Source organism: Trachypithecus francoisi, unplaced genomic scaffold (assembly GCF_009764315.1).
Source record: "Trachypithecus francoisi isolate TF-2019V2 unplaced genomic scaffold, Tfra_2.0 Lachesis_group20, whole genome shotgun sequence".
NCBI lineage: Eukaryota > Metazoa > Chordata > Mammalia > Primates > Cercopithecidae > Trachypithecus > Trachypithecus francoisi.
This window is the reverse complement of record NW_022681466.1, coordinates 44,873,984-44,888,554: the sequence shown is the minus strand read 5'-3', so window position 1 is coordinate 44,888,554 and position 14,571 is coordinate 44,873,984. Positions and strand designations below refer to the sequence as shown.

The 14,571-nt window shown below is 37.3% G+C and overlaps 1 protein-coding gene and 2 pseudogenes across 2 annotated transcripts in view; 2 read left to right on the top strand and 1 right to left on the bottom strand.

Annotated features, from left to right (window-relative positions):
* Positions 1–14,571, top strand: part of EFCAB13 (EF-hand calcium binding domain 13) — a 121,381-nt gene that overhangs the window by 37,087 nt on the left and 69,723 nt on the right. Inside the window, exons 9-10 of the mRNA XM_033184098.1 lie at positions 1,917–2,060; positions 10,239–10,310. Coding sequence (XP_033039989.1) covers positions 1,917–2,060; positions 10,239–10,310 — 216 coding nt within the window. The remainder of the gene's footprint in view (positions 1–1,916; positions 2,061–10,238; positions 10,311–14,571) is intronic.
* On the top strand, positions 7,416–8,908 carry LOC117067461 (annotated as a pseudogene).
* Positions 12,329–14,495, bottom strand: LOC117067462 (annotated as a pseudogene). The gene has a single exon (XR_004430743.1). The product of XR_004430743.1 is annotated as a protein DEK-like (transcript).

Genomic DNA, 14,571 nt, shown 5'->3' with positions numbered 1-14,571 from the left:
ATAAAAAATAAAAAAGAAAAAAATAAATAAATAAATAAATAATTACAAGTAAGAAAAAAAAAAAAAAAAAAAATCCCATAAAGTCTGTTGTGAAATTCACTATAAGAATGTTGCTGAACTTATCTATCAACTTTTTAAAAATAAAAGTAAGTAATAATAAAAAAAAAAAAAAAACATTTCCCCATTCAATAGGGTGTTGGCTGCGGGTTTGTCATATATGGCCTTTATTATTTTGCGGTATGTTCCTTTTATAGTGAATCAGATGGTTTATTTATATATTTTTCTATGAATTGCCTTTTCACATATACTTTTCATTTAAAAAACTAGATTGTTCATCTCATTGATTTGTAGGAGTTTTCATATTCTGGCTATTAATCCTTTGTTATGTATGTTACAAATGTTTTCTTCTAGTCTATTGTTTCTCTTTTAATTTTAAAATGGTGTCCTTGTTTTTTGGAATGGAACTGTTATATTTTATCACAAAATTTATTATTTTTTTCTTTATGTCTTCTGAGTTTTGAGTTGTGCTTAAAGAGGGCTCTCTCACCTCATTAGTGCACACACACATTTTCATCATGATTGTAGAGTACTGGTTTTCAATGCTCCAGGGAACCTGGAGATGGGTAGACGGGAATAGAGCAAGTTAAAATGCCACAAAGCTCACTGTTCTTGTTGAGACTCAGTCATTTTTCTTGAAGAAATTCCTCGGATAACTGCAAGCCTTTGGCTTATTTTCAGAGTTTTGAAACAAGTTGGTTCTGATAATTTCTGCCAGAGTTCTCATTGCTTTTATGGAGGAGAGGGTTTCTGGAGGTCCCTTCCCTTGCTATTTTTGTTAACTTGATCAATAATGAGTAGTTGAGGACAGGCATGGTGGCTCATGCCTGTAGTCCCAACACTTTGGGAGGCCAAGGCGGGTGGATTGCTTAAGCCCAGGAGTTTGAGACCAGCCTGGGCAACATGGCAAAACCCCATCTCTACAAAAATACAAAAAAGTTAGCGGGGCATCGTGGTACGTGTCTGTAGTCCCAGCTACTCAACAGGCTGAGGTGGGAGGATCACTTGAGCTGGGGAGGCAGAGGTTGCAGTAAGCTGAGATTGTGTGATTGCATTCCAGCCTGGGCTACAGAGAGATACCCTGTCTTAAAAAAATTAATTTATTAATTAAAAAAAGACTAATTGAATGAATAAATAATGCCCAGCTTTTTCTCCTTGATTGTACTTATCAAAGAACTTAGTAATCATTAGTTTATTATATGATGAATTTCAAGAAAATCTAGTCTGACTATAATGTGATTTTCTGTCTGAAATTGATCATGGGAATTGTGTTTTTTTTTTTTGTCAAGGCTAATTAAGGGGTGTAGTGGTCAGGGAGAATTTAAATTTAGCAGTTGAACATGGTTTTCAATCTGTTTAATTCTTAAGGAAGTTTTTTTGTGGAAAATTATAATTTATCTGAATATTTTCTTTTTAAAATTAAAAATATACTGAGCTCTCTGATGTGACTACAAATTTTAGAAAATGATAAAGTGATTTGGTATTTAATTTATTTTAGTTAAATTGTTTTAAAATTATAGAATCTAAGATTCAGAAGTAGATGTCTTGGGGAGCCCCAGATTTGGTTTGCTAGTCAGGGTCATGCTGAATATTTCCTTCTGACCAGGTTCTTTTCAATTTATTTTATATGCTAAGGATTGTTAACATAAGAATATGAAATTCCTATGAAGAAAAAAAGAACAACGTTTTAGCCACTATTATAAAGTTATTTTATAACAGTGATTTACTTGTTGATAAATATTTATAAAATCCCGTGCTTATATAAGGTTATTTTCCCTTAGTGGGCTATTGACACAAAGTCACCTCCTTTTCCAAGAAAAGCTATTGATTCTCATGGTATACTAATTTGTTTTTTGCAGCATTCCAGGATGCCTTGAAGATTTTCTGTAGGATAAAAGGTGGTCGAGTTTCAACTGATGAAATGTTTGGTGTTTTGGATAGCATGGGTATCCCTATAAACCCTGAAATTTTAGAAGAAGTGATAAAACATACCTATATTGACAGTGAGTTATTTGCATTGAAATATATATGTAAATATATATGTGCACGTATTTATACATTTTTTTTCCGGATATCAATTTTGCGATCTGTCCTTTGCTTCTCCTTTTTTCTCTTGATTCTTACCTTTTGCCATTGACACTGTTTACTGGTGTCTATAGTAAGAAATAGTCTAGAAAAATTAAGTGAGAAGTTTCTAAAATTGTTATAGTTTGGTATGTTTGGTAAAAGAGTAAAATGAATTTTAAAAGAATTCAGTCTTATATCTCTTTTCCAAGTCATTTCTGGTCTTTGTGGAGAAGTAGTTTCTTGTAGTGTCAAGGGCATTGACTCCACAAGTTTGAAGACCTAAATTTCTTGAATTCTCAACTTTATTGCTTTTATAGCTTTGATTAAACAATTTTGCTATGCCCTTCAGTTACTCTCTGTACAATGTGGATTGCTTTAAACATGATAAAAATATTTAGCAAGTGTTTTGTATTACATGTTTACTTGTAACCAGAGGATGTCCTATAATAATTAGTGATTAACTGATTGATTCATTTTATTATTTTATTATTTTTAGAGCCTCACTCTGTTGCCCAGGCTGTAGTACAATGTCGTGATCATAGCTTGCTGTAATCTTGACCTCCTAGGCTCAGTAATCCTCCCACCTCATCTTCCTGAATAGCTAGGACTATAGGTGTGTGCCATCATGCCAGGCTAATTTTTATTTTGTAGAGATGAGGTCTTGCTATGTTTCCTAGGCTGGTCTCAAATTTCTGGCCACAAGTGATCCTCCTGCCTCAGCCTGCTGAGTAGCTGGAATTATAGGCATGAGCCACTGGGCCCAGTCTGATTCATTCACTTAATCAATCAGATAGTCAGTCATTTAATATCTACTATGCCTGGAACTGTGCTACGTGATGCAAAGATGAATAAAACACACTTCTTTTTTTTTTTTTTTTTTTTTGAGGGAACTCACATTCAAGTGTGGAAAAAACTAAGCAAACCAAAAATTAAAATGCTCCATGGCAAATACTATAATAGAGTGTACATAGGCTGCTAATGCATACTGGAAGCCTTGGGGAAAGATTATCAGAGGAACTGATGTCTGAGCTGAATCTTGAAGGATCAGTATGAATTAAGTAGTTGAAGGTGGTAGCGAAGAGTGAAAAAAACATCTTAAGCCAAAGGAACAGTTTGTGTAAATATGGCAGAAAAATACTCAGATATGACATCTTTCTGAGTGGGCTTCCACTAGTTTTTGTCATTTATTAATGGTGGTTTTGTAGTGGGCTTTTGGTTGCTGATATGTGGTCTGGAGATAGAATCCGGCCACATGGAGTTCTATTAAGAAGTCAGGTATGGTGGGCTCTGGGGTGAGGCATGAGTGGAAGGATATGATGGGGTATGAAAATGTAAAATGGGGATTTTAAAGACTGATCCTAAGCCTTTAGGGCATGCCCTACCAGGAACAACAGAAATCATATATGAAACAGCTGCAGTAACTTGCTTTTTGGCTTATGGAGTTCTGGTCTCGGTCTCCAGGTCTCCTGCTTTATTTGGGGAGGTATATTGGACAAATGATACTAATTTTATAGAATTGTTATAGGAATTAAATATAAACATTTATCACAGTGCTTGGCACCTAGAACAGACACAAGAAGGGTGAGGTAGAAACCTGAGAGTCATCCTTGACAACTCTACTTCTCTATTCCTCATGCAATAGTTCCCTTATTTAAAGTCTTAGATATATCTCTTTAAAAACTTTTCCCTTTTTTCTGTATATAAGATAGATATCTCTTAAGTCTTTCCATTTCTCTCTCTTTTTCTTTTTACTCCTCTCTGTTGCCAGACTGTAGTGCAGTGGTGTGATCTTGGCTAACTGCAACCTCGGACTCCCTGGTTTAAATGGTTCTCCTGCCTCAGCCTCCGAGTAGCTGGGATTATAGGCACATGCCACCATGCCCAGCTAATTTTTGTATTTTTAGTAGAGACATGGTTTCACCATGTTCCCAGGATGGTCTCAATCTCCTGACCTTGTGATCCACCTGCCTTGGCCTCCCAAAGTGCTGGGAGTACAGATGTGATCTAGTTCTCTTTTTTTTTTTTTTTTTGAGGTGGAGTCCTGCTCTGTCGCCTAGGCTGGAGTGCAGTGGCCGGATCTCAGCTCACTGCAAGCTCCGCCTCCTGGGTTTACACCATTCTCCTGCCTCAGCCTCCCAAGTAACTGGGACTACAGCCACCACCTCGCCTGGCTAGTTTTTTGTATTTTTTTAGTAGAGACGGGGTTTCACCGTGTTAGCCAGGATGGTCTCCATCTCCTGACCTTGTGATCCGCCTGTCTCAGCCTCCCAAATTGCTGGGATTACAGGCTTGAACCACCAAGCCCGGCCTGATTTATTTCTCTTTATCTCCCTATCTTAGTCCAAGTTCACATAACCTTTCCTCAGGACCATTGCAGTTCATCCTAACAAATATACCCCTATCCACTCTTATGTTCCTTTACAGTGCAGCCATAATGACCTTCGTTCAAATACAGGTCTGATCATGTTATTCTCCTCACATGAAATCTAATAATACCTCTTGGGATAAATAACTCTTTTAGTGTGGTTTACAGGGTCTTGCATGTTCTGGCTTTTACCCAGATCTTCATCTTTGTCTGAGACCATATTCTCCCTTGCTCTCTGTGCCTTCTTAGTTTCAACTGTATACCATGCCCCTTCTTGCCAAATGGCTGTTGCATGTGTTCATTTCTCTTCCTTGAACCTTTCTCTCCCCTTAAAGTATAAGTTAATTCCTACTTACACTTTAGATCCAAACTCAGCTGTCTTTTTCCTCAGGGATGTTTTCCCAGACCTCTCTGAGTAGGTCAGATTCTCATGTTATACACTCTCATAGCACGATTCACAATTGAAATTTGTATTTTTGTTGGATTGACATTGGTATTTCAAATAAGACTGAGCATCAGGTGAGCAGATATCATGTCTGCTTTAGCTTAATATTGTATCTTCAATACCTAGCATGGTGCTTATGGCACATATTAACCGCTCAACAAATATTTGTTGAATGAGTGGATAATTCTGATTCCTCATGCCACATCTTCCAATCAGAAAGAACAAAATATTCTTCATTTTATCATATGAATAAGCTGGCTGCAGTTTGAGGCAAAATTCCTCATAAGGAAAGTCCTTATCTTTTGACCAGGAAAATAATCTTAATAGACATATTAGATTATGAGAGTTAAAACATACTGGGAAACATCTAGATTGAGCAAAAAGATAAGGTAAAGTACTGTACATAAGTAGTGGAGGAAGAAGATGGATAGAACATAAGAGTGAGTGAGGGTAGAGTAACCACAGAACTTTAGGACTATAGTATGTAGTTGCTTGCTGTGCTTCTTAAGAACTCCCTTACTCCCATCAATTGCAAATTACCAGTAAAAGTTGGTTATATACAATAGACTTGTATTAATATTGTTGGTGGGGAGATTTCAAGGATAAAGACCTGTGGGTTCTATGTTGGATCTGCTTGGGGCAGAAAGAGGATTGCACCTGTAGAAGGTAATAATGTAACTGAGATCAAGAGTCCATGGGAATAGAGAAACAAACCTAAAATAGACAAAAAGAGTACAAATGACTCAGGAATCCTCAAATTTTGGTCAAGGTATTGATTTATGTTAGTGTATGCTCTGGGGTCTGAGCTATTTTAATGTTAAAGGAAAAGTTAACCCCAGGATGCCAACAATTTTGGGTTACCCAGGTAGGAGATGTTAATTTTTCTGTAGCAGAATTTTGCAGTAAGAAATAATATAACACAGTTATCCTGCTGAAAGAAGACAGCACTGCAGGTACTGTTCTAGCATCTTATTTTTGTATTTGGTATATTGTTGAAGATGATAGGTAGATAATATGTTCATCTTTATAGATGTTCACAATGAGGGAGAAGGAATTATGCCTCTGAAATTTTCAGGAAAGTCCAAGGAGGATTTGCTTTATTTAGATATGGCAAGAAGTGCCATATGGAAAATCAGCTGATGGCAGTTCTTAGAGGGTCAGGTATTTTGGTTTCTGAAATAGTGTATTGGTATAGCAGTTTTTTTTTTCTCTCATGGAGGTTAGAGATCTGAAAAACTGAACTGGTTGGAAAGTTGTGACTAGTGCAGTTTTTACTAGAGGAGGCTTTCGATACTGTGGAGCTACCTGAAAATTACAGAAATATAGTGTTAATGGTCACTTAGCATCTTCAGAGTAATGTTGCCTTGCATATATGACCTTAATAATTAGGATCATTTTTTTCCTCTCACAGTAGGTAGTTGCATTTTCCAGGATGAATTTCTTCCAGAATTACATACCTTAGAGTAGGAGGCTGTTTTGAGCTTCCCTTAGGAAATAAATGATACCTGTGACCATATTGATTGCCTTAGTTTCAACCAGGAATCATTCTTTAAGGTTTTGCTAAGTCAGATAGGGACCAAGATCGTCATTTTGGATTCTGGAATGTGTCTTCGGCCACTAGGGACTGTTTAAGTAGGTAATATTTGTTTGGGAGTTTCAGATAGGTGTTTATTATTGCGTAGATGCAAGGAATAAATTTGAGCAAGAGCTAATGAATCTGTGAACATGGTTGACTACCACACTCTTATTAGTTGAGGCTGAACTTCTGTTCAGAGAAAGGAGTTTTCTAAATGAAGAGCAGGTAAAAGCAAGATGGCCTTTTCCACTGGATTAATACATGTATGGTCTAACAGAATACTTTTTAGTGATCAGATTCAAGAGCTTGTGGGTTGAAGAAGCTTTGAGTTGTCTTAGGACTTAAGCTATGATCTAAGAACATGGGACATGCAATCAATCTACCGTAAGTGCCAGTTACTGGGGGAGGTTATGGGAAGTGTTAGAACTATAATCAAAACCAGGATGAGGAGAAATACCAAGGAAATAAGAAACCAGAATGTAGGAAGCAATCTCTAATCAGAAGGCAATTTAGCACCAATTTTGTCTAGCATTTCTTTGATTGGTTCAAACACATAGTACTTGCTTTGCAGGGATTTAAAGGCCTGTACCTGAAATACATAGTTTACCAATTTTCAGAGAATCAGAGTGAATCAGGTAGACCCAACACCAAAATGATACTATTCTTTGATTTAAATATTTGCTTCTCGTCCCGGCAAGAGGGACAGGGTGGCTGGGCCACTCCCCTCGGCCCTGGTCCCGGCCTGCCCCACCCAGCCGCCATGGCCCAGGATGAGGGTATATATTCAGAGGGGACACAGGATGCCAGCGCAGAAGGAGCCGGGTGGAGCTGTGGTCGCACTGAGGAAGCTTTGTAGGTACATACATTGCACCCCTATTTTCACAAAGCTTGGCTATCACAGCATTATGAACACTAATGACCTCAAACTCAGGTTGTCCAAAGCTGAGCAAGAACACCCACTATGTTTCTGGAGTGAGCTTGAGGAAGCCCAACAGGTAGAACTTTATGCAGAGCTCTAGGCCTTCAACTTTGAGGAACTGAATTTTTCCAAAAGGCCATTGAAGGATTTAACCAGTCCTCTCATCAAGAAAAGGTGGATGCGTGAATGGAACTTGTCCCTCGAGAGGTACTGGGCAGTGCTACAGGGAAGCTAGATCAGCTCCAGGCCTGAGAAAGCAAAGAACTTTTCCAGATTTCTCAGAACAAAGTAACAGTTTTTCTAGTTGGTGGACAGGGGACTAGACTCGTTGCATATCCAAAGGGGATGTATGATGTTGGTTTGCCATCCCATAAGACACTTTTTCAGATTCAAGCAGAGCATATCCTGAAGCTACAATAGTTAGCTGAAAAATATTATGGCAACAAATGCATTATTCCATATAATGATCAGTGGCAGAACAGCGGAATCTACAAGGAGTTCTTCACCAAGCACAAGTACTTTGGTTTAAAAAGAAAAGAAAATATAATCTTTTTTTCAGCAAGAAATGCTCCCTGCCATGAGTTTTGATGGGCAAATTATTTTGGAAGAGAAGAACAAAGTTTCTATTGCTCCACATGAGAATGGTGGTCTTTATTGGGCTCTTGCAGCCTGGCATATTGTGGAGGATATGGTGCAAAGAGGCATTTGGAGCATTCATGTCTATTGTGTTGACAACATATTAGTAAAAGTGGCAGACTCACGGTTCATTGGATTTTGCATTCAGAAAGGAGCAGACTGTGGAGCAAAGGTGGTAGAGAAAACAAACCCTGCAGAACCGGTTGGAGTGGTTTGTGGAGTGGATGGAGTTTACCAGGTGGTAGAGTATAGTGATGTTTCCCTGGCAACAGCTCAAAAATGAAGCTCAAATGGATGACTGCTGTTCAATGTGGAGAATATTGCCAACCATTTATTCACTGTACCATTTCTGAGGATGTTGTCAATGTTTATGAACCTCAGTTGCAGCACCATGTGGCTCAAAAGAAGATTCCTTATGTGGATACCCAACAGCACTTAATTAAGCCAGATAAACCCAGTGGAATCAGTATGGAAAAATTTGTCTTTGATATCTTCTAGTTCGCAAAGAAGTTTGTGGTTTATGAAATATTATGGGAAGATGACTTTTCCACACTAAAGAATGCTGACAGTCAGAATGGGAAAGACAATTTTACTACCGCAAGGCACACTTTCATTATTGCTGGGTTCTCAATGCAGGGATCACTCTATAGATGAAAATGGCTCTCCTCTTCCAGCAATTTCCCACTTAAAGGATGCCAATCATTTACCAATCTAGTGTGAAATCTCTCCTCTTATCTCTAATGCTGAGGAAGGAATAGAAAGTTATGTACAGATGTAGAATTCCATGCATCTTTAATCATCGATGAGAATGGAGTTCATGAGCTGGTGAAAAATGGTATATGAACCTGATACCAAGTTCTACCACAATAGGAATAGCTTTTATTTTTGATAGACCAACTGTGAACCTATAGGACCTCCTGGATGACTGAAGTTTAAATATCCACAGGGTTTTATTTTGCTTGTTGAACTCTTATAGCTACTGCAAACTTCCTGAGATCTAGATGACTGAACTTCAGATAGCATTTTTATAATTCTCAACTCATTGAAGGTCTTATTTATATTTTTCAATTGTGTATTTTTTTTCCAAGGCAAGGAAACCACTGGCAATCCAAGAAATTTCCTAGAGCTGAACTATAGTCAGGATGTTCAACATCACTTTACTTGGAGCTGGAGGCATTTGTTTTTGAAGTTGTGCATAGTAATAATATGTCATTGTAGATGTTGAAAGGTTTCTATGATACCAAAAGTTTATTTTATCAAACAGTAAACTTTTTAAATGAAATAATTGGACAGTAAAATAAACTTATCTTCCTGTCTGTGGAAAACAATAAAAATTTGCTTCTTCCTCTCAGAGTTTTCACTTATGCATATTATTGAACAGTTGATTTTTTATGAATAGACTGAAGAAAAAACCCATCACTATTATAGATAGATAAGTAAATTTTCAGTCGTTTTCATCTTAGATGGCAAGCAAAATAAAATATTTGGAGGCAAGAATTATTGAGCAAAGCGTTTTCTACCTCTGTGCACAATTGAAATGACATTATTCAAGGTCACTGCATCTGAACACATCCTCATTCATGCATTATCCAAGAAGAAAAATGGTCTTCGACGGGCAGGGGCAGGAATAGTGGGAAGTTATGAGAGTGCTGGACACGGAGAAGGTACAAAGTAAATCATTGTCTGCTATTCACTATGTAGAATTGCATTGTTTTTTATTGCCTTCTGTATATTTTGTTCAGTCAAAAATAATTTTTAGTGATAAGAAGTAGGTACTTTGCGAGGCATTGGGGAAACAAATGAAAAACACATCCTCTGTTCTTGAGGAGTTCACAATCTAGAAATGAAGTCAAAAGAGTAAGTAAATACCTGTAATAAACTCTAAAAAACATGTAAAATGAAAAAATATCCTGATTTGCATGAGAGCTTAAAATACGACTATTTCTTTTGATGAAAAACTCTTTTATTAAGGAGAAAAGACCATGGCCTTACTCTTATGTTTTAGTGTGTACTGAGTTACCAATTCATGATTTCAGATTCTATTCAAAACTTGTAATAGTTGGCTCTTTGTTCCTACTTGCCACACATTCTGTGTTGTTTTCATGTTAGAATAGGATGGCAGATATATCTATGTTCAAAAGTAAATACAGTATTTGAACTTATTCTATTACAGGTAACCACATGGTGGATATTGGGGATATTATATTTATTTTGAATGAGCTACAGGAACAGTATGAGGATGTTTGTAAGTGAGCTCTTGTTGCTATGACAAGTTTTTAAATTATAATTTATAATTAATTTATAATTAAAGTCTTTACATTAAATCTTAATTTATAAGTTTCATTTTATAAAGGATTTTGAAAACCTCTGAATAATTTAGCCTCTTAAATCAGGGAGATAAAATATAATACTCAAAATGCTATTTACATGTCTTCTTTTTAGAAATGTCTATGCATGTTCTTTGCCCAGTTTGTTTGTTTGTTTGTTTGTTTGTTTATTTATTTATTTATTTTGAGATGGGGTTTTGCTCTGTTGCCCAGGCTGGAGTGCAGTGGCGCGATCTTGGCTCACTGCAACCTTTGCCTCCTGAGCTCAAGTGATTCTCCTGCCTCAGCCTCCCAAGTAGCTGAGATTACAGGCATATGCCACCATGCCCAGCTAGTTTTGTATTTTTAGTAGAGAGAGGATTTCACCATGTTGGTCAGGCTGATCTTGAACTCCTGACCTCAGGTGATCCACCTGCCTCAGCCTCCCAGAGTGCTGAGATTACAGGCGTGAGCCACCACGTCTGGCTCTTTGCCCAGTTTTTAAGGTTTTTTTTTTTTTTTTTTTTAACTGTTGAGTTGTTTGAATTCCTTATAAATTCTGGATATTAATCCCTTCTCAGATGAATAGTTTGCAAATATTTTCTCCCATTCAAGAGGTTGTCTCTTTATTCTGTTATTTCTTTTGCTGTTGGAAGCTTTTTGGTTTAATATAGTCTCATTTGTCTACTTTTGTTTTTGTTGCTGGTGCTTTTGAGATCTTAGTCATAAAATCTTTCCTAGACCAATGCCCTTAGACTTCTCCCTATGTTATCATCAAACAGTTTTTTAGTTTCAGGTCTTATGTTTAAGTTTTTAATCCAGCTTGAGTTGTTTTTTGTATATGATGAGAGATAGGGGTTTAGTTTCATTCTTCTGCATATGGTTATCCACTTTTCCCAGCACCATTTATTGAAGAGGGTATCCTTTCCTCAGTGTACATTCTTGACTGCTTTGTTGGCTTTGTTGCTTTGTTGGGCGTAAACCAACAGTTGATCAGTTGGGTGTAAATATGTGACTTTATTTCTGGGTTCTTTATTCTGTTCCATTGGTCTCTGTGTCCATTTTTTTTGAGATGGAGTCATGCTGTGTCACCCAGGCTGGAGAGCAGTGGTGCGATCTCAGCTCACTGCAACCTCTGCCTCCTGGGTTCAAGCGATTCTCCTGCCTCAGTCTCTTGAGTAGCTGGGATTACAGGCATGCATGACCATGCTTGGCTAATTTTTGTCTTTTTAGTGGAGACGGGGTTTCAACATATTGGTCAGGCTGGTCTTGAACTTCTGACCTCAGGTGATCCACCTGCCTCAGCCTCCCAAAGTGCTGGGATTACAGGTGTGAACCACTGTGCCTGGCTTTTTTTTTTTTTTTTTTTTAGATAATTTTATTGACAAGATTTATAAGAACAAATTAAATATTTAAAATCAAAGGCCAATTATTAGGTCTCATTTAGTTGCTTATTTTGTTCACTTCTATTTACCTTTCCCTAGTGTCTGAGTAACTATCAAACAAGTCAACCTGTGAAAATACCTGTTAACATTCAACATATATATTTCTGTTCTATGATGCAAAGATATTTTTCAACACTTAATTGGTACATCAAATGTGTCATTCTGTCATAAGCAGCATGTTTTAAAATTCAGATTTAATAAACTGATTTAAGACAGTAAATTGAAAGACAAAATTAGTCTCATTCAGGAGTGGTCCATTATGTTGATCATCTAGAATCAACACTGATTAGCCAAACTTTAAAAGCCAGAGCCCCAACTCCAGAGAAACATTAAATTCTTTAATGTAAAAGTATATTATTTTTGAGACACACTTTGTCAGAGATATCCACGATTACTTGCACATTATATTCTGGCATTATAATCTGGTACTTTAATCGTAATCATGAAGGTGGCTAGGTTTCTGGTAAATATCAGCATTTTATATGGCAAAAGCAGTTAATAAAAATTGGTTCATTTACTATAAGCCAAGTGTGCTTGTACTTAATCCCACCCTTTCCCAAAGTTTTTGAAGCTTTGATATGTTGATTTTTGGTCTGTCCTTAATATAAAATGTACCTACAGACACTTTTACAGAGTTAATACTAAAATTACAAATTGATGACACTTTCGAGCAAAGCAGGGTAACTGTTCCTTCAGTGTTTCATCACTGAATTGATTTTCCCTGCTCCATTATACTGTCTGGCTGAACACTGACATTCCATAGTCTACAACTGTAAAGATACCTACCTATGTGAGTTTAAAAAGTGGTCTGCACAAAAGAAATAAAAAAAACTTTATATACAACAAATTGTTTTTAAAAATACAAAAATAACATCTGTCACTTTTGTCATGCTAACAATCTGACATATATACACATGCAGGAGAAAAATTCCAATTCAGTCATCTGGACAACTGTAACTTGTATATTTTTAATATGATGGACACACTGCCTCTGAATTTTCACACTGACAGAGATGTGTATTCAAAATATTTCATATACTAAATACTGCAATCTCTGTGTGTATAATCCCAGTCATAATAGTTTTTGTTCCACTTGATTAAAAGTATGCCTTAAGCAAGCTAATATTAAGTGCACTAAAAACCACGACAGTTCAAGAATCTATGACCTTATATAAAGAAACCCAAAATGTACAAAATACAACTATAAAAGCAAGGAACAATTAATGCCATGCAAGATTTTAACTAAAAATGGCATAGAAATGCAATTTAAAATAGCAAACTCAAATTTACATAACACTTAAGATAAAAAGGTCAGCAGTAAGTTCTAACGTTGCTTAAAAAGGATTTAGAAAAGGAAATACATTCTCTTTGCTGGTATAATGGTATAAATCAGATCTTCGAATCTATGGGAACGAGTCATCTTCTCTGTCCTCTATCTCAAGAAATTAGCTCTTTTACATTAGCTGTTTTTATGAAATCTTCTTTCAGTTAAATCATAAGTAGGATAATTTTCATAGACCTTTTTGCAAATCTGTTTCATTGTGACTTCTTCCAAGTTAGCACTGGCCAGTAATTTCTTTATTGTTTCCTTAATTCTTCATCTGTAGGGTTTTTTTTAAACTTTTTAATTAAGGTTCATCATCTGAACTGTCCTCAGACTCACTTTCTTTTTGGAACGGTTTTGATTCTTCTTGGTGGTGCTGCCATCTGCTTTCTTAACATTGGCACTTTTCACAGATTTTTTACTTTTAGAAGTAGCTTTCTGTTTAGGTTTTCCTCTTTTGGCTGTCTTTTTTGGTGGCTCCTCTTCACTTTCTTTATCTTCATCATCTGAAGACTCTTCCTTGTTTTTCTTTTCATCTTCATCACTACTAGATTCATCTGATAGAATTTCAGGACGTTTGGTTCACTTAGCCTTTCTTGCCATTCCAGAACTGTTCCGTTCCTTTGTACTGCCTTTGCTATAAGTTTTTTTAGATTTTGGCAATGGTTTGCCAGAAGGCTTTGGATGCGTTAAGAAATTCAAGATCCTCTTCACTAGTTCACTATTTACACCTGATCTCTCCAAATCAAGAACCTCACAGATGCTCTTTAACATGGCATTTCTAAATTTTTTCAACATTTCTTACTTCTTTTTGTATTGGACACTTCCTTTTTCAAACGGAAAGCCACTAAACTGACCCACATTCTTAGTGCCTGGCCTGTTGTAAAGCAATTTGTGTAGATTTCTAAGTTCATTGGTTTTCTTCTTATTTAGAAAAAAATGTATCCTCTCAATTTCACAAAGTTTCTGCCCCTTTCCTTGTGCAATTGTAAATGGCTCTCTCTGTAAAGGAGAACTTGCATTGTCAGCCTCTCTACTTTCTTCTTTTCCCTCTTGCCTACCACGATGAGACTCTTCTCTTTTTTCTCCTCCTCCTCCTCATCGTCGTCCTCATCCTCTTCCTCCTCGCTCTCCTCTCTGGAACCAGGCATTTCCGGTTCTTTCTCGGATGTGGACTGGGCGGGGGTTCCCGGGCAGGGGTTCCCTCGCCCTCCGCAGCAGGGGCGGAGGCGGACATGCTGTGAACCGTGGATCCCGGCCTCCACGGGCCTGGCACGCGAGGGCACGAGGAGGTTCTGGGAGGTGGCGGTGGCTGATGCCGAGGAGAAGGCACGCCGGCCGCTGTCTGGCTTGACGCTCGCGCCGCGCGCTCGGCTACCCAGAATCAACAAGGTATGCCCGGCTTCTCTGTCTCTTTTTATACATACTGTT